Source organism: Cyrtonyx montezumae, unplaced genomic scaffold (genome assembly GCF_038088225.1).
Source record: "Cyrtonyx montezumae isolate F1298 unplaced genomic scaffold, pur_monq_1.0 scaffold_17, whole genome shotgun sequence".
In the NCBI taxonomy this organism is placed as follows: Eukaryota; Metazoa; Chordata; class Aves; order Galliformes; family Odontophoridae; genus Cyrtonyx; species Cyrtonyx montezumae.
Window position 1 is genome coordinate 28,111,819 of NW_027071903.1, and position 19,897 is coordinate 28,131,715.

General features: G+C 40.2%; 1 protein-coding gene across 2 annotated transcripts; it reads left to right on the plus strand.

Annotated features, from left to right (window-relative positions):
- The first annotated feature begins 277 nt into the window (after positions 1–277).
- Positions 278–19,110, plus strand: TMC3 (transmembrane channel like 3). Of its 2 annotated transcripts, XM_065733961.1 has the most exons (22): positions 278–390; positions 1,533–1,676; positions 2,574–2,649; positions 4,328–4,409; positions 5,092–5,198; positions 6,186–6,284; positions 6,377–6,519; positions 7,933–8,080; positions 8,577–8,620; positions 8,778–8,925; positions 9,679–9,788; positions 9,936–10,008; positions 10,508–10,714; positions 11,891–12,019; positions 12,687–12,754; positions 12,956–13,084; positions 14,098–14,208; positions 14,682–14,807; positions 16,144–16,222; positions 16,399–16,441; positions 17,546–17,843; positions 18,010–19,110. In XM_065733961.1, exons 1-22 carry the CDS (start codon positions 278–280, stop codon positions 18,866–18,868), a joined length of 3,336 nt encoding a protein of 1,111 aa, XP_065590033.1. In that variant the 3' UTR covers positions 18,869–19,110. The 2 variants fall into 2 exon arrangements, with proteins under 2 accessions (XP_065590033.1, XP_065590032.1); XM_065733960.1 differs by lacking the exons at positions 278–390; positions 1,533–1,676; positions 2,574–2,649 and having other exon boundaries at positions 4,357–4,409; positions 6,186–6,274.
- Positions 19,111–19,897: the final 787 nt, after the last annotated feature.

The window sequence follows — 19,897 nt, forward strand, 5'->3', positions numbered from 1 at the left end:
TAAGGGCTGCAGCTGGCCCATCCTTGGACTCTGTTCCCTGCCTTAGAAGCAGGCTGACAGGAGCTGCTGTGCACTGCCACTTTAAGGCATGCATGCTCTTCCAGGCTCAGGTCCTGCTACTGCTGCAGCACAGGGTGAGATCTTCTGCTTCAGGGCTCAGGACTGCCCACTGCTCTCTGCTCAGTAACACTTGGCTGCTTCAGAGACGCCTGGCCGGGAGCTGGAGGCTTCCTCTCAGCGTGGCAGAGTTCCACCTGGTGCTGGGGCAGCTGCCACTATGGCAGCAGCACCGGGTGCTGCTGCTGCAGCTAAACCTGCGAAGTCGTGCAAGAAGTATCGGATGGTGAAGCGGCACGCCAACATCTACACCTACCAGGAGCCACCCCACAGGTAGGGATCCTCCTCTCTCCTGAAGTGCAAATCTTCCTTACAGAGCAGAAAAGGGAGGTCTTGTCTGTCTTTCATTTGGAGTGCAGTAACATGGAAAAGAACGTGAGAAGAATTGCTCTTCTCTCAGTATATAGGTGTATTTTAAAGCTTTTTTTTCTTTTCCTTTTTCCCTTTCTATATCATAAACATCTTCACCGTATTTCCAAAGTAAAACAGAGTAGGAAATGTTTATTGTTTTCCTTTATATAATGCATTTCCCTTGAATGTCCACGATGATCCAAGGTCAGAGCCGGGAGTGTGGGCTGATGGATCTGCAGTCTGGCCAAGTGCATCCTTCGAATGTTTTTACAGGGCAGCAGTTAGGTTATGACTTATTTCCAAGTGATTCAATGGTGTTGCTTTTTCAGAAAAATTGAGAATTTCCTAGAAAACGCTCAGAGATGCAATTGGAAAACTTGCTAGCTGGTTGTTGTTGGAGGTGTTTGGTTCTGTTCACACAGTGGAGTATTGCTGCTGGCCCACATAAAATTCCCTATTTGAAATGGAACAAGAGAGCTGCAGCTAAGTGAAGGTGATGCCAGCATCAGAAGAGAAGATTTAATAATCCCACATAGAAATCTACATCTGAGCATGTGAAATTTTTACAATTCCTGGTGTGCTGGGGTCCTGCACTCCTGTCCCCAGCAGCAAAGAACAAGAGCAAAGGGAAGAATGTGCTAAGTGTTTGTTCCCCTCTTGTTCTAATAAGGAATATTAAAAAAAAAAAAAAAGGCCAACACTGCCTTGGGTAAATAAATTTTAAGTGCTCATGATGGAAAAGTTCAGATAGCACTTGGTTCCAGAAAAATACATAGAAGATCTTGTTAGCATGACAAGCTGTAAACACTCAGAGGAAAGACTGAAATTCAGCTGGGGTGCACAAATGAGTTAGTAAACAGCAAGTGGTGGGGGAGAAGAGGCAGATCCCAGCAATGGGGAAGTCATCCAGATCATTCATCAACTTTGAAACAATAGGGTTGTGTGAGTTCCCTTGCTTATTGCTGTTACGTTGCTCTTGTGGATTGGATACTGCACAAACCAACGGATGACGGGGATCTGGATGGGAATAATTTGTCTTGTTTTTCCTCTTGTGGGATGTTCAGCAACTCAGATGAGGATACCAGTGAAGAGAAGGCTGACAGCCATGACCCAGAGCAGATCTTCCAGAACATCCAATACCAGAAGGAGGTCATGTCCAACATCCGCTGCAGGCCATGGCCCATGAGGCAGAAGCTGCGGGTGCTCAGGTAACAGCACCAAAGGTGCCCAACATTTGGACTAAATTATGTCATGTCTTCCACAGCATTGTATGTTTGGGATCACTTCATTTCACTTTTCTCTTAAAAGCCCTGACTGATGCTAGGATAGCATTGCAGTCCTGAGGAAATCCCAGCAGAGTCCTTGTTTAATCCTGGAAGCAAAGAGATTTTTGAGGGTGATGGGACACTGGTGCAGCTGCCCAGAGAGATGTGAGTGTTCCATCCCTGGAGGTGGCCAAGGCCAGGTTGGGTAGACCCTGGGCAGTCTGAGCTGGGGGAGGCACCCTGCCCATGGCATCGAGTTGGAGCTCGATGATATTTAAGGTCTCTTGCAACCCAAGTCATTCCATGGTTTTACTCTGTTACAATCTGTGTCTTGATGCCTCCCTGCTGCCCCGCAACTTCTGTGTCCATGAGTTTCCAGTGGTCTCTATCCAGCTGCTGCTGAGGCCAAAGACTGTGTATAAGCAGAAGTAGGGTCAGAGGAATATGCACCCCTTTGAATCTTGCAAGAGCTCTGCATCATGTTCTTATGTATCCACATAAGATGAACCATGCTTTTACAGCAATCTTATTTTAGTCATTTTGGTTGTGTTGTATTGGGTTAAGAGGACGGAAGAATAAGTAAAAATAAAAGAACAGACAGCTCTCCCTGCAATAAAAGTTTTGAATGTCAAGTTTTCTCAGGCAAAGCTCTCTGTGTTTTTTAATGCGATAGTAAATCTTCAACAGGAAAAAAGCTTTGCCTTCTTAAGAATTTCATGGGGAAGCCTAATCCATGGCAGTGTTTCAGGGTGTTCTGCTGCAGCTATTTGCTGCTGGTGCAGAACTAGAGGTTCAGAGCGCTGGGCTCAGTGTCAAACAAAATTCCACCTTCTCATGCAGACAGGCGAAGGAGATCGTGCTGAAGTACGAAGGGAGGCTCACTAGAACCAGAGGTTACCAAGCTGCTGGTGCAGAGGTATGTCTCCTTTTTCTTGAGTGATGCCTCTTCATTATACCAAAAATCATCTGAAGTTTTTATTCACAGTCACATATGTTTTCTATGTCATCCTGATTTCCAACTTAAGAACACTATTAAGGTGAAGAAGTAGAGAAAAGCTTGTTTTCGTTGTTGTTTTTATTTTCCAGTTGTGAATTTTTGCAGACTGATTTGATGTGTGAGGGATGAATCTCCTTATGTTGACACAGTAGAAGCTTCCTCCTCAAATCATACAAATATTGATGTCTGCCAGAGAGGGTGATGGGAATGGGATGCTAACAATACGATGCTAATATTCTCTGAAGAGCAATTTCAGCAGACTGTGGGGCCACAGCTCAGTAGCTGAGCATGAAAAATGTGTCTAGCTTTCAGTATGGAAGACATTCCTACAATAGCTTGTTGTAAATACATTGTTAAAGGAGGATTTTGCTTGCATCATAGTCAAAGAATTTGAATCTAATCTTAGCAAATCTATTTAAACTATTGAAAATAGACTCTGGCCCTAATTACTAGAAATTAATAACATGCAGGAAACTGTTTCCTAATATGCAAACGACAGAGAAGAGTTTTTTGGTCATCTAAGCAGTCAGTAACATTCATGTCATCACAATGAGTAGACTGTTCACAGAATAATTTATTTCAATTCTAAAAGTCAGGGCTGAAATTGTAAAATAGAACATGGTGCATTTTATTCTTGTGATCAAGTGAAAGGCCACATGCGTAACTGTCATCTTTCCTTGTTCTGCCTTTGCATGTAGCAAATGCAGTGGAAGTGGGATGCTGTAAAAATAAATGCCGTTTTATGCCTTATACTTCAGTGGAACTAGGATGTCACCTAGGAGGAGGACTGCTAAGGGGCTGCAGTATGTGTCAGTAAATCAGATATTGGGCTCCTTTCTTGTTCATATTCCTCTTCCTATGACAAAATCGAGGCTTTCATCTTAGAGTTCAAAATGATGAAGTCTGTTTCTAACCTAATAGTCTCTACTGCATTTTTGCTTGAAGATATTCTGCACAGGGATTTAATTCAGAAGTTAATCAGCCTCACTAATGCTGTGTAGGGTAATTGTATTCTTTCTTTTAGTACAAACTGAGGAGTATAGCCTTTATTTTAGGTTGAAAATAAACAATATAATCAATAGCAAAACCAAAAACTAGAATGAACTGAACTGCTTTTGGGACTGGAAGGATTTAGTTAGAAAATAATGTGACGAAGGAGACAAAAATGCACCACAGTAAAACAAGCACTAACTGTACTAAGAACAAAGTGCTTGCATCAACCTGTGAGATGCTGGCAGCAGCCTCAAGGTAAATGCAGCCGACGTGTGTATGTTTTTAAATCAGCTTGTAAAATTAGGAAAGTACACCCTGTTCATAACTGTAAAACCTCTTCATAATATTATTGATAAAAAATGAAGCTGAGGAGCCCTCCCATGTCTTATGCGTTTCTGAAACCCACCGTGTCCATCTCCATGCCATACATATGGTCTGAGATGGTGATAAAGAGCATTGTTACTATTTCTTGTGGTACCAGATGTGAGACATGAGCAAAATGCATTCATGCATTTCTTTGTTTTTTTCTTTTCCATTTTTTTTCTTTTAAATCTACATGCAAAGTTGTCACATTTCTTTGCTTCTTTGCTTTTTTTCCCCTCAGCTTTGGAGGAAGTTTCTTCGACTAGCATATAATTTTGTGGTGCTCTTTATTCCTTGGGAAATGCGAATTAAAAAAATTGAGAGTAAGTATAAGTATTTAATGGGACAGAACTGTAAAGCATTTGATGAAATGCTGGATCTTAAGGTTTATGCTTGGATTTACTGAATCAAATAGTATTTGGGAGGAAGTGTTAAATGCAAACTTTCACCAGCAGCATGACTTTGATTTAGAACTTTGCTTTTTCTACTTTTCCTGATGCCTTAGGCACTGCACAATTCTCACTGATGATCTTAGAGTGGGGTAACTAAAAAAAAATAGCAAATCTACAAATAAAAAATCAGACTTATCCATTGTGGCTTTGGTTATAGTTCATCACGGTCTGTGGGGCAGCATCCATGGACCAAGTCCAGGACCAAGCAGGCACCTTGGTGGTCCAAGATGAAATCAGAGCAGCCCTGAACATCACATCAACAGTTAGGTTGTGCTGCCATGCTTCCACAGCGAAGGAAATTGCTGCATTATGTCACCCAGTGTAGCAGCTCCTCAAGTAAATACTGCCAGTAATTACCAGATTCATCCAACAGAGCTTGTGGCGTAATTGTATTTTTCTCACTACACGTCAGTGTTTCTCTCTACCTTGCTGTTCACAGTGCATCAATGAGGCAGGTTTTTCTTCTGCTTAGTCTTCAGGTAGCACTTGGTGAATAAATGATGGGGGCTTTTATACACTGTGCTGCTCAGATAACTATTTTCTACGGTTTAAGGTCACTTTGGGTCTGGAGTTGCTTCTTACTTCATCTTCTTGCGATGGCTATTTGGAATCAATATTGTACTTACCATAATGACAGGAGCATTTGTAGTCTTACCAGAGGTAAGGACATGTTGTTAATATTTACAGAAGCATGCTTACCCATTGTGCTTTCCTTTCTGAATTAAACAAATGCCACACTTAAAGGCATACATCAATTTGAAATGCACAATTTCAAATGAATTATTTAAAATAAATGCCACTATTAAGAGGGTTGTATTTTTTCTGCCAAGGGATAATTTTGCTATTAGTGTTAGAGATTATATTTTGCCAAGATAGTACTAATGCATTTACAGAATATGTTTGTATCCAATTACTAAAATGGAGAACCAAATCCTAAAAGCTGCAGTTGGTGTTGAGTATGCTCAGGTCTTGCAAATGTGATTTACAGGCAGAAAAAAAAAAAAGTAACACCTCCCTCCAGACTCTGGTTCTCCATTAGAAGTCATTTTCTGGAAGGCTGAACAGCCACAACTTTATTCAGGTCTTGCATGCAAATAAAGGTTATTCATGAACATTGTAAGATAATTCATAGATATGGCTTTTCCTCATCTAACCCGTGCTTCAGTGAAGTTATCAGAATGTGTAAATATCTGATTTTTCTTCTCGTGGGCTAAGCCAAAAAATAAAAAGCCCCTAAATAAAAAAGCAATGAAGGTGTTCAGTTTCATAAGTAGGCTTAATTAATATATATATTACATGAAACACTGTTGTATTTAATTTAAAAATACTTAAAATGGCTTTAAAATGTTTTGTTAATAGTTTTGATTGACCTCTTTTCATTTTTCAACCATTTAGAAGATGTCTACAGAGCACTAAATTACCTCATAAGCAGACCACAGATGGAAAAAAAAAAAAGAAAAAAAGAAAAAGGCCAAACAACAAAAACCAACCCATCTGATTTGGCGTAAGATGAATGCAGGATTTCTCAAGGAGCTTAGGAAAAGGAATGACCAAGCACTGGGCAATCCTGCAGCGCCCCAGGCAGGGGTACCCTTTGTGGGTCAGATGGGTTGATGCAATGTCAGTCCTTTTTTCTCCTCTTTGCAGCTACTGGCCGGCGCAGCATTTGGCAGCACTGTCAGCAAGACCATTCCCCAGGAGAACATAAAAACTGCACAGGATCTGGACACCATCTGGTCGCTTGGGGCAAGGCTAAAACCACTCTTTACTGTTCTGTTACTGCTGTTTGGTTGTAACTGTTAGTTACCACTCTTACTTATAGACTCTGGTCTCTGCAGGGCTACCTCCAGTACTCTGTTTTGTTTTATGGCTACTATGGAAGTGAAAGGAAGATTGGGAAAGCAGGATACCGGCTGCCTCTCGCCTACTTCCTGGTTGGCATGGCAGTGTTTGCTTACAGCTTCATCATCCTCTTAAAAAAGTAAGATTTCCCATTTATGGCTGTCCGTAAGCTTGCATGCTCTGGCAGACATTAATGGCATGTTTATCCCATTTCCTCTGCACAGTTCTATTAACCTGTTCACATCTGCTAATGGCAGGGATGCAGATGGAGTTAAATTCCAGCTTGTTCTTTGCCTTGCTCATATTCACCTTGCTTTTCCCTTCAGTTTCCTAGTCTATACAAGGAAGGCAACACACATTTGCGTGCTTTGTGCTGGTATAGCGCAAGGTGGAATTTTCTTCTGTTTTTTTACTTCATAGTATGAATACTGTTCTGACAGAAATTTATATCTTAAGTATAATGCTTTTGGCATTACTGTTCATCTACTGAAATACAAATACAAAAATTCTGTCAGGGATGCAATAGCCTCCACAGCATTTCAGCTGATAGGTAGCATCCCATTTGCATTAAGCATTCCTGGGCTCTTGGAAGGCCAGGAGTTAGGAGAGAGCAAGACTGCAAGTGCTGGCCATAAATCGAGGAATGTGCAGTGCCTAGAGGGGGTGAGGTCATTCTGTCCTCTCGGTTCACTTTCCCTTCCCTTCTGGATGCCCGTTTATCTGGCATAGTGCAGTCTAGGGCAATTTTTAGTGCTGTCTGTGATAACTCTGTTTCAAAACCAATCCTTCTCTTTCCGCTTATTTTTATTCTGCCTACTAGTTTGATCCACGGGTCACTGATGTGCTTGATGCTGATTTACACATCTGCAGTTTCTATGATGTGATTAGCTTTTCTCTTTCTGATTTAGCCCACTGCCTTCTTGCCTGCCTGATTACTGTTCCCCTTATAACATTGTCCATTTGACTGCCCTTTTTTTCATAAGCTATTAATCTTTGTTTTATTTTTTAGACTTTGCAACATTCTGCCTTCTTGCCTGAGCTGAGTATGTGTTGTTTTGTTGGTTTTTTTTCCTTTTTCCGAGGGCCTGTAAAACATCACTGGACTTCTATTTAACAATAACATAATTTTTGAGGATGAAAATAAACAGAAAACAAAACATATCTTCTGCCTGATCACTGTTTTTTCCAGACCGGCTCATAAACAGAGTGATAGTGATTCTATGTTATATTATCTTCTAGCTGAACTCTACCTGGCGATCTTAAAAACGTTTAAATTCATAGCTGTAGTGAGAGGTACTTGCTTTATTTGTCAGGTATGAAAAATGCAATCAGTGATTCTCTTCCTCACTACAGCAAACATGGACTTCATTCCCAGAACCTCACCTCACTTTATTTCCTTCATTTATTTCCTTCATTTTGTGGCATTCCTGATTGCCACAAACTTTTTGTGCATCTACCAAGAAACTGAAAACTATGAGCCATACCAGTGATTTGAGATACATCTTCACGTGTGAGCTTCAGTCATTTGTTTTCTTTTTTTCTCTTTACACAGAATGGCAAAGAACTCGAGAATGAGTTTAGCAAGTGCCTCTGATGAAAACTATACTTTCTGTTGGAGACTGTTCTGTGCCTGGGATTATTTAATAGGAAACCCTGAGGCTGCAGAGAGCAAAGCAGCTGCCATAGTTAACAGCATTCGGGTAATCAACTTCCCCAAAATTTATTTTCTTGGTAATTTGGAATTTAAATACACCTTTCATTTCTTTGTACTCCTTATTGTTTCCTGATATTCACTGATGGACGCATTTGCCTAGAGAAGGATACTGCACTCCGTGGAGTACTGCAGTCCCACTGCACTTCCTGACACTGTCACTCTGTTTCAAACATCTCTTCTGTCCCTATGTGGCTGTTGTGGCATTCTCAGGAAATATCCTTTTTATTGCTGCCATATGTGTGACAAGCAGCTAAAAGAAAATTGAAACAAATTTGCTTCTGATGCAGTCTCATTGAACAGGAGAATCAAAATTGTGTTCACAATGTAAAATCATGGATATATTTAATGTCTTCATAACAAATGGACCAGAGATAGCTGTGTCAATATTGGAAAGTTTTTTCTAGTACACTTGATACCTTCTATGAAAGATGAGCATTATTTTTGCAGAATGCTATTTAATATATATATATTTTTCTTTCAAGGAAGCTATATTGGAAGAACAAGAAAAGAAGAAAAGCAAAAACCTGTATGTATGTAAGATTGGAGGCACTTTCCAAAGCACTGTTTCAATGCAGACAGCAGGGCTACTGTGATTGTTTGATGCTTGTAAAAACGACGTTAGAAAAGAGCCCTGGTGTAATAAGGCAGCCTGCTATATTGGCTGTGTAATTTTTGTTTTTCAGGGCAGTGACAATAAGCTTAAGGATTATTGCAAACATCCTTGTGCTTCTCTCGCTCACTGGAAGTATTTACATCATTTACTTTGTCGTGGATCGATCCCAGAAGTTAGAAAGTAAGAAGAGGGAACTGACTCTTTGGGAAAAAAATGAGGTACACCGTGTTTGTCACTGCTGTTTTAGAAGCAGGATGGATGTCTCAGGGCTCTCTGTAGTGATAGTGTGCGCTGAAGTGTAAATTTCAAGCGATGAGCCAGGAGAAATGAGCAGTGGGAATGCTGAGCTGTGGTTACCTGGAACTCTGCACATCTGCTCCCTCCATCTGCACCAGGTGTCAGCAGAGCTGACATGGGCAGGGAGCTGCTGCAAGTCCTCATTTCACTGAGACTGCAGTTCTAGCTCTTACTTTGTGAAGACAAAGCTTTAATTCTCCTTTGTGCCCATGACTGAGCTGAGTCAAAGAGCTAGGAAGAACTGTTAGAAGGGAATCAGCTTTGACAATGGCCATTGATGTCAGCTGAAGAATACTGCATGTTCTGTGAATACTTTTATTCAGAGGAAGGAGTGGATGCTGAGAATAGGAAGTAAATGGGTACGGAGAACTACTCATCCAATTCAGAGGAAGATGCTTTCTTTATATTTCCAGCATGCTTAATTGTTATATTAATAAACTAATAACTTTAAAGCTTGCTGTCTACAGCAAAGATTCCCAAGTGATATTTCAGGTCTTCAATTTTGGATCCCAGCTGCAGTCATTACTTATGTCAGTGATAATTTTTCAAAGTATATTCTCCAAGAAAAGCAGTCACAAAAGTGAGTGCATCAGCAATATTTCAATCAGCAGTCAAGGCACCATAGGATATCAGCATGCAAAGCTACAACAGTGCTGTGCCTTTCTGTTCTCTAGGTAAGCGTAGTTGTGTCACTGATTACGATGATTGCACCCTCTGCTTTTGAACTCGTGGCAGCTCTAGAGATGTACCATCCGAGGACCACTCTTCGCTTTCAGCTTGCCAGGTATGGACACTATGCAGAGTAGAAAGAGTATGAAGAACAAAGGAGGAAGAAGCAAGTTCTGATCGTGTTTTATTTCTACCAAACAGGAGAATATATCACGAGTCCATGGGATCTCAATGTTGATAACCTACATCTTATTGTTTTCAGAGTTCTTGTTCTCTATCTGGGAAATCTCTACAGTTTGATCATTGCTCTCCTGGATAAAGTGAACAGTATGAGTGTCGGTGTAAGTTTAATGTTTGCTGATGTGCAAAATAAGTTGACTTGAGAACAGAAAGAATTCCACCTGTAGTATATATCAAGTCAGGTGAAAATTAGTTTGAAACACAATTAGTAAAACTAAAGTTTATTTTGTAATGTTCACTTGTGAACACTTGTAGTCCTGTGGGATAACTGGACCCATTTGATGCTGACGTGCAGTAAAATAAATAAATATTTTTACGTGCATTCCTCAACTACTGAAATAAGTCAGCACTTTAGGTAGTTGGAGGTGCTGGACCTAAAATCTGCTTTCATCCCTGTCCTAAAAAATTTTCACCCGTATCTGTACTTCAGCAGCTACTTGAAAGCCACCTAACTGCTGCTTGAAAGCACATGAAGAAGTGTTTCCATACGTATGCATGCCTTGTTGAAGGCACAAGGCCTTTGCATGTATGCAGGTAGAAAGGCAGAGAAAACACAGCTGAAAATGTAGCTTTCAAGACATTTATTTTTTTCAGGTTAACAACAATTCAAGTAATTCTACACACACTTTTGCAATCGGAACTCCTTCTAAAGAAGACAATTTATCTGTAATTATTTCTGATGTACAAATGAAGGGCAACGGATCTCACACTGAGAGCTTAACAACCCCTGATTCACTGGTTAACAATACAGCTTCCCCTGACTATTCCCAGAATCAGTGCTGGGAGACGTATGTTGGCCAAGTATGTCACTGTTTTATTATTTAATCGATTAATTCCTAATTCTTCTTTCTAACCAGAAGTTAAAACCATGTCATGTTGTGTTCAATTTTGGAAGTTTTCTTGGTGTAAATTCCAGACATGTAGCTAAGGGCTGTATAGAAAGACTAAAGACTGCACAAACTGAAATGGCCATGCATAAGAGCTTTGTTTTTTGTTCAGTACATACAACGTGCTTAGTGTTGTCCAAGCATCCTTAGCCAGCCTTCAGTCTGTCTTTAGCTCTACACAGGCAGATCTCTACAGAGGCATGACACAGATAGATTTCATTTTAATGGGATGCATAATACAAAGGATGTCATTTGATCCTGATGTGCTTTGGTCACTGTCAGTGCTGCACTCATCTCGTGCCCGGGCCTCTAGAGGAAAAACGATGCTAGCACACTGGCCTGCTTAGCTCCTTGTACCACAGTGAGCAATATTAAAGGTCTTGTTTGATCATCAGGAGCCAAATCCCCTTCCAGGTTTATTATGCTGACTTCTATTCTGCCTGCCACCCTCCCTATTACTCAGGCACTGGGCATATTTTTGAACTGTCCTTTTTTTATTTCTTGTACAGAATGGGTTAGAGTTTTGTTTTTGTCTTTTTTTTTTTTTAGATAATCTTTTCTACACAATTGTATGTTTTCAAGGTTCAATTAATTAAGGAGCAACCCCATTAATTTGTAAGCACTAAACAAATTTCCATTGTCGCTTGGTGACCCTACTGTCACTGGGCTGTGGTTTTGTGTGAATAAGCATTTCTCCTTGTGAAGCATTTATAAAATGTGTATTACAAGAGAGTGTAATAATGGACTGGATACAGCAGAGTAAATAGCTCCATCAAGTTTATCTAGATAAATTTCAGTAGGGTCATTAGGAAGAAAGATTGAAACCACCACACCCAGAGTTTTATTGCTGCAAACTGTAGAAGGCACACTGGAAGTGTGATTATGCATGTTCTTTACGTTAGAGCAAAGACAAGTAAGGGAAAAGTCAAACAGCTTATAAGCTTATAAGGAAATCAGATTTCAAATCACGCTTCATCAGGGTACTAAGCTTGATCCAAAATACAAAATGCAAGTATAAATGCAAAAGAGCTGTATGCAAGGCAGTTTGTTTCCAGAATGACTCAATATGTTGGAACAATATGTATTACAGGAGATGCTAAAGCTGTCAATCATCGACATGATATTCACAGTTGCGAGCATCCTGCTAATTGATTTTTTCCGCGGACTGTGTGTCCGATATTTAAGTGATTGCTGGTGCTGGGACCTAGAGAGCAAGTTTGTAAGTACAGGCCCTCATTTTATGAAATTAAGGTGCTAGAGATGGGTAGGCGCCTTCCTTTAGTACTGGATGTTTTGAAAGCCTTTTGATAGGGAAATCATTTCTACATAGCATAATCTACGAAGGCACAACTTTTATTTGGACAGTACAGGATAGGTGCTGGGATTTAATATTTTTCTCAGGCCTACTCCCATAGCTGCAGTGCACAAACTTTTGTCTTTCCCAAAATGAGATCATGGAGCAATCTTAGAGAAAAAGATGAGTAATTTGTTGGCCTTTAGAAAACAGGGAATGGGTAGCATCCCACATCCTTTCTTCTGTAGCTGTAACAACTGTCCATAATGGAGACAGTGATGTGAGGAACATTAAGCAAAGGCATATAACTCTTTAAGGAAATTACTGTAGTATTTGTTAGTATGAAAGGCTCAAGTCTGTCCTTTGTCCTCAAGTAAACAAAGTAAACTACAGATGAATTAGTTTATTTAATCCCCTGACGCAGAGAAGGTTTTAGTGGGTTCTCGCTGTCTGCCAGCAGTTGGTATTTGATCCAGACATTTCAGGCTGTGTGCTGTCTGAAAATGGAATCAGCCAAATGCTTCTAACATGTGATCTGAAGAAAATAAATAAATAATGGTGAAGTATTTCTCCTACACTCTGTTTCTTGTAGCCAGAATATGGTGAATTCAAAATTGCAGAGAATGTACTGCATTTGGTCTACAATCAAGGAATGATCTGGTATGTAATCTGTAAGTGAACTGATTGAAGTATGACAATTCCCAACAAAACGAACTCAAGCGGGATATTAGTAACGCATTCATTTATATTGTAGTGAGAGATTCCTGTTGGTAGTGACCTGTTGCTCACCTGTTTTTTTTCATGCAACTTTTTGCTGTTAAAATTGCAACACTGAGTACTGCCATCACATTGTTCTTCCAGGATGGGAGCCTTCTTTTCACCTTGCTTACCAGCATTCAATGTCCTCAAGTTGATTGGACTCATGTACCTGAGGAGCTGGGCCGTGTTAACGTGTAATGTTCCACATCAGCAGGTTTTCAGGGCCTCTCGGTTAGTCCAAATAAGAGTGTAAGATAAAGAATACATGAAATGTAGTCCATGGAAATGTCTTCTGTGCACAGAAACAAAATGAAAAGAGCTTTTAGTTCTGAATGATGACGATCAAAGTGGACAGATATCAAAGGTCTGGGAATAAAAAAAAAAAAAAGCCACTGAGAAATTGAGAGTTTGGAGTTACAGCAGGGTAGTTAGATATGTACAAAAGAAACTCGAGTGGGATTGAATTGCCCAAGGCTGGTTTGTGATTGTACTGAAAACTTTGGATATTCTCTCCAAAAAGGCAAGGAATAAGTTTTGATGGGCAGTATCCAGGGCAGAAGGACTTGTCGGTGATTGTGTCATTTCACAGAGGAAATCAACCAATGCCATCAAAATTATTTTCATTGGGAAAGTTTGGGGGTAAATAAAAATCAAACTAAATAATATACCATGGAAACGTGGCCTGACACAGGATGACTTATTTCCATACAAATCCGATTAAGTGCAGTGAGTTCCATGTGTTAATCGTTGCAAGTCCTTTAACTTGATGTTTCTTTTTATGAAAATTATTGAGAACCCTATTTTATCTGCTGCATCACATGATAGGACTTCCCCTTTTTAAGCAATTGGGATGAATATCATAATCATTCTTTCAATCTGGAAACAATTTAGGGCATCTTTACATCTTAAGGATAAATTCTTTCTAATATGTTGTGAAGATGAATCAAGTTCTGCTTCTTTTTTTCTTATTTTCCCCAACAAAACTGGACAGTAAGGTGAGTTTTTATAGAACAGTGCTATAAACAGTTCTGGTTGTAGCAGTAGTCTGGAAGGAGGTACAAATAGAATTTTGACCATTAAGGGTCTGTTTGAAGTGGCTCTGTTCAGAGTTTTTAATCAGAACAGAATGATTTTGATCTTTCAGAAATGTAGACTTGTTAGGTAGATGAAGACTTGCATCTTTCACGTGGCTTCTGTTTTTCTCTCTCGTTAGGATAATCTGAAACATTTATGCTTTCTTGCAGATCCAATAATTTCTACTTGGCCATGTTGCTGTTCATGTTGTTTTTATGCATGTTACCAACAATTTTTGCTATTGCTCGATACAAGCCATCTCTAAGCTGTGGTCCCTTCAGGTAAGTTATAATGGACTACCGAAAATGGTGATGACTTTATTTCACCCTCTCTCAATACATTAATCAGGTTTAACAATACCCAAATTATCAATAAATAGAAGTTTAAGGATGGGGCAATGCCTTCATGCTATCAGTGTTTTCCAGTTTAAGAATTAGTTAGTTGAATAAGTGGAGTTACACATTTTGCTTTATATACATGGCTCCATTAATTCTTGTTTAAATGATATAATGTGCTATCAAGAAATCTGGCAGATATCATCACGTGTCAAGACTCTCGTCAATGCTTTTGCGCTCTCGCAAATCTATTTAGAATGCAAATAATAAACAAGTAGCCTTTATCTTTTACTTTTTCTTTGAGTATACTGTATATGAATGGTCTTAAATTATTTTTTTTATTCAATGCAGCACTGCTTAAAAATTGTATAAACCAAGGATTTTTTACTATTTAATATTATTTTTTCTTTCTCTGACAGCGGACAAGAAAAAATATACGATATTGTTTCTGAAACAATTCAGAATGACTTTCCCTCATGGTTCAACACAGTGATTACTTATATCAGCAGTCCTGTGGTGGTGCTCCCTGCACTCTTACTTCTATTGTAAGTGCTTTGTTTTTCATAGGAATTTTAGCTTGACTGTGTTAATTCTAACTTTTCAGACTAAACAGTCAAATGTTGATACTGAGGAACAAGCACTGCATTACTGTAATTTTAGTAAATATATATGAAGGAAAGAAAAATAACCTTACTGAATGCATGGTATAAACATTAGATGGGAAAAAGAGTATCTTTAAAATACTGTCACTTGTTTTTCAAAAGGTTACTTCTTTGGGAACGCAGTATTAAAGGAAGTTCACTCCATTGTGCCAAGGCTGGCTATGCTCTTGGTTCCAGGAAGTTTTAAGAACCTTCTTCCCTTTCAAGAGCTCCTCAGAAGTTAATTTTCCATTTCCTCATGGTGATTAGTTCAGCTTATGCCTGTGAACAGAGTTCAGACTATCACTGAAAGAAACTACCCAGTCATACTGATTCCTGACAAGATAAATCAATTATGAAGGTCTGCTCTTAAAGTGTTAATGTAATACAGCTTCCTGCAGACCATCCAGTGGAAGTCCTTTCTAAAGCCAGTCTCTTAATAATTGTTCACAGCTGGGAATTAATATTTACTTGAAACTGTTGGAAATTCACTTTGCTTCTGTGAAGTATCATGTTTGGCAGTTACCTTTCTATCATTTTTCCCCATAAACTACAGATGAGTGCAGACTTTGTCCCACCAGTTTCGTTTTCAGATAAATTGAAAAGACTTAAAGCAGTATTTTACTAATTGTAGATTTTTCCTCTAATGTCGTGTTTACAAATTCAAGTAATTCTACTGACTGCTTCAAACTGATGACTAAGTACCTACATAAATGTTTACGCTATCTGGTCCACCTATAAGATTGCTTCATTTGAAAGCCAGTGTCAGACCAGATCTGATGTCAGCTGTGCCCGTGTTATTATAACAAGGTGTTATTCCAGCTGGCCAACAAAATGACAGTAGAACGATCTTACAACTCAGCTGTAGTTCAGTAACATTGGGCTGAAAAAAAAGAAGAAGAAAAAAGGAGAAAACATTATGTCCAAAACTGAAACAGAATAAGCTAGAAATGGATACAGGGCTATACGCACAATTAAAAAAAAAAAAAAAAAACACCTTGAAAACCTTGTAAAAAGCACAGGCACAGTCAGACATGCAGTTAAATCTGTTTTTTCATTGTCACTTATTTCTTATGCTTTCATATATGCTTGCCTGAAAGTTATGATCCAATATCACAGTCCAAAGGAAATGCTAGAACACAAGAACTGACTGTTCACCATTCTGATGACTCATAAACCTTCAAAGAGAAAACTGTCAAGAATGTTTAATGTGACTCATAATCACTTTCACTTCTTCTAGCATGCTAATCTATTACCTACAAAGTATTGCAAGATCATTGAAATTCACCAACAATCAGCTGAGAATGAAGATCCAAGCAGTAAGTACAGCTCAAAGTACTTTCATGTACAAATGGGTGAGTCTTCAGGAAAGTGCTGGCCTAATTAATGCCACTTTCAGTATTCACAGTGTAAATCCAACCCGCATTTGTCATCTGCATGTAGTATTTACTTTCTGGTCCATAATAACCTTCTCGCTCTCCTGAACGCATTTTAGGAAAGAACTGAAGATAAGAAAAAGGTGGTGCAGATGGCAGTAGGTAAGTTCTTGAGCTTAGGAAATTCCACTATTAATAATGGATTTGGACATGAAGATATTTTGATTTCTCATACACAATAGGGAGGTTCAACTATATTTAAAAAGAACCAGTTTCCTGTGGAGTCATGCTTTTAGGTGGTTTTTGAGCCCAGCTTGACTTAATCTTGGCACCACTGAAGGCCAAGGCATGTAGCTTATACCTAAAGCTTGCTGAGATCTTTGTGCTGGGTATTTGTGCTTTTACAACCCATAGAACAGAATCTAGTAGGCACTCCTGATGATTAAAACATGCCAGACTTTACTCAAAATTTAGAGGGTAGCAAGCAGAAGAGGGGGGGAAAGGGAATGGCCCCTTTTCTTTGACCTCTCTAGGTTTAACATTTCATCTGCAATGAAGAGATTTCAGACCTAATAATCTACTATGCCTTAAGGGGATTTGTGTCTACGCTTTTCACCTCTCAGATTTTAGCAATGAGAAACCACAGAAAGGAAACAGTCCTACTAATCCTTCCCAGTGAAAGAAATGAATAAAAATTTGCCAAGCTAAAAAGAGATGATAAGCCATGATTCAGTGTCCTTATGGCTAGATGGATGTTAATGCTCCTGGCCCCTTTTATCACTACAGTTGACACATAAAAATGGTGAAATGCTTGATGTGTACAACAATATAGTGATGAGGGACTGTAAAGGGCAATGAGGTATGTGTACTAGTTTCATTTCCTTTGTTACAGAAAGCAAACTCAGCTTTTGGCTGTGACCAGAATAGTTGCAGGAGACAGTCTGCTGAATCTGCCCACCTTTGTATACATTATGAACTAGAACTAGGCTCTTGAATAGGGAGGTTGGCTTTGTGCCCATTTTGGATTCTTACAATTGTGCAATTTCTAGGTTTATTTTGGTGTAGGCCTGCCGTGTACTGTAGTATGGCTATTAACCTCTTTTATCACCATGCCTGCCAGCATGGCACCAGTTCCCCTCTGCTGAATGCAGTGAGGTTCTATTAGTATTAGATTCTCTGACTTGTGGGTAAATTTGAGGTGGTGCATTTACAGAATTTCTAAATCTAGAGGCCTGGAAAGTTCCTGTGATAAATTCTGTTTTCTAGCCAGAATCCAGAATCTGGATGGGAGTGACAAAAGACCAGACCAAGATGGTGGTCTTATTAGCCAGGAGTCTTCTGTTCGGGCCTCAACCCCACGGAAGAATGGCAGTGTCTTGAACTTTGAATCTCCTGTGAGCAAAGGCACCAGAATACAAACCATTTCCCAGTCTGTGCCTCACACTATGCCCTCAACTGATATAGCAAGACCTGTCAACACAACTCCCACAACTTCGGCTTCTTTAACGCCAGCTCCCTCAGTATCAAGCATACAGAAACCGAGAAATGATCATACCACTAATAGGTAAGACTGGTTTGGTTTTGCACAACAGCTTGGAAATTGTTTAAAACCAGAGTCATTTATGGATGGTATTCAGAATGCCGGTAACAATCTGAATTTCTTCTGTTTTAATTATATTGATAAGTGTATCTCACAATATTTCCTTCCATATTTTTTTATTTTACTAAAGGTATCCAAGTGTTGTGCATGGGAGCGCAAGTGAGCTCTGTAAAACCAAGCCCTACACACCAGCGACTTTCAAGAAGCGTGTTGAAGATGTTCATTCTGAGCCTCTCTTTAGAAAAAGCATTCGGCAGGTAAATCCAGATGCCTTTGGAGCAGGAGCTCCTGTTTTTGTGGGACGCAGAGCACATGCTACCAGATACTTTGTTGTTAATGAAAATGAACCCCGCAAAAAATCATCCCGTTCTACCTCCCGAATCCAAAGGCAATTCCGAATAGAGGAGCCAGAAGATATTATTGAGTTGTATCCACACAACGTCAGAAGATACGTGGTTCAAACACCACAACGCATGTATTCTCCTCATCCCAGTGAAGATGAGGATGAAGAGGAACTTGGGAGACGCTATATGAAGAGATCTCATCGCCCTCGGTCACTGTCTGACCTTCGCCCAGCACCGCGATTTTACATTGGGGAACATTCTGATGGCCATGTTCTTATGAGCAAAGACCTAGCCAAAGTGCATTACAAATCCTGGGATGATGGTTTTGAGCTAGACCTGGACAGGCCTCCATATGCTTACAAGAAAGTGCACTTGAAAAATGTTGAAGTTGATCAGCACTATCTTGAGCCACATGTGAAACCTAAAACGAAGCATAAGTTGGAGCAATCACTAACAGAATCCGATTCCATTTCAATTGAATCCAGCAGCGACCCGCAGAACAGCAGCAATGACCAGTACATCCAGGTCATCCATAGCAAGGAAAAGTACCTGAAACCTGGCACAAAACTCAACAAAAAGAAGTCAAAAAACAATCTTGAACTGAACATGTCTGAGCCTAATGAGCTGGTATGCTCAAATGTCTGAGAAAGTGCCTCAACTCTTCTGTGTGTAGAACAGGTGTTTGTGCAGTCATTGTACTTGCTGTTTGAGATCTGTTAGAATAACCACCACAGTCTTTGGAACAACTGCATGCTGCCAGTCAAGGTGGACAAAGGATAGTTAGTCCTGTGTTCTCCTGTTAACTGTACCTCGCTTTGGTATCATTCCCCTTTATTACATGTTATGCTGTTTAAAAAAAAAAAAACAAAACAAAAACCTACTGGAAAATCAAAGTGAATTAAACCTGTATAGAAATATGTCAGGAAAGGCTATCTTTGACGTGGTTGCAGAAGGGTGCTCCCACTGCAGCAGGTAACCATTATCCCACAAGCAGAACTGCTCCCTGCAGTATGGAATCACAGAATCGTTGAGTCGGAAAGGGACCCTTCAAGGCCATCTGGTCCAAGTGCCCTGAACAGGGACACCTGCAGCTGATCAGGTTCTCAGATCCCAGTCTAGCCTGACCTGGAGTGTCCCCAGAGACGGGGCATCCACCACCTCTCAGGACAACCTGTTCCAGTGCCTCACTGCCCTCATCGTAAAAAACTTTCTCCTTACATCCAGTCTAGATATCTCCTCTTTTAGTTTGAAACAACTTCCCTTCGTCCTATCACAACAGACCCCGTTAAAGTGTGTCCCCTCTTTCTTACAGCCCCTTTAGGCACTCAGAGGCTGCTCTAAGGTCTCCCCAGAGCCTTTTCTCCCTCAGGCTGCACAGCCTCAGCTCTCAGCCTGTCCTGTTAGAGGCGTTCGAGCCCCTGAGTCACTTGTGGCCCTCCTCTGGATGTACTCCAACAGGTCCACATCTCTCCTGTACTGAGGACTCCACCTCTGGACGCAGTACTCCAGGTGAGATCTCACAGGGCAGAGGGGCAGATCCCCTCCCCTTGCTCTGCTGACCACGCTGCTCTGGATGCACATTTTCGGCTTTCTGAGCACGCGAGGGCACGGTGCTGGGCATCCACCAACCCTTTATCGGCAACTCCGTGCTCCCGACCTTTCCACCCCACTCCT

Bases quoted from the DNA above. Each gene is read 5' to 3' on its own strand.
- TMC3 (XM_065733961.1), top strand. From the start codon at position 278: ATGGCAGCAGCACCGGGTGCTGCTGCTGCAGCTAAACCTGCGAAGTCG. The intron at 8,621-8,777 runs GTATGTATGTAA...TTTGTTTTTCAG, and splicing joins AAGAAGAAAAGCAAAAACCT to GGCAGTGACAATAAGCTTAA. The intron at 16,442-17,545 runs GTAAGTTCTTGA...TCTGTTTTCTAG, and splicing joins GGTGGTGCAGATGGCAGTAG to CCAGAATCCAGAATCTGGAT.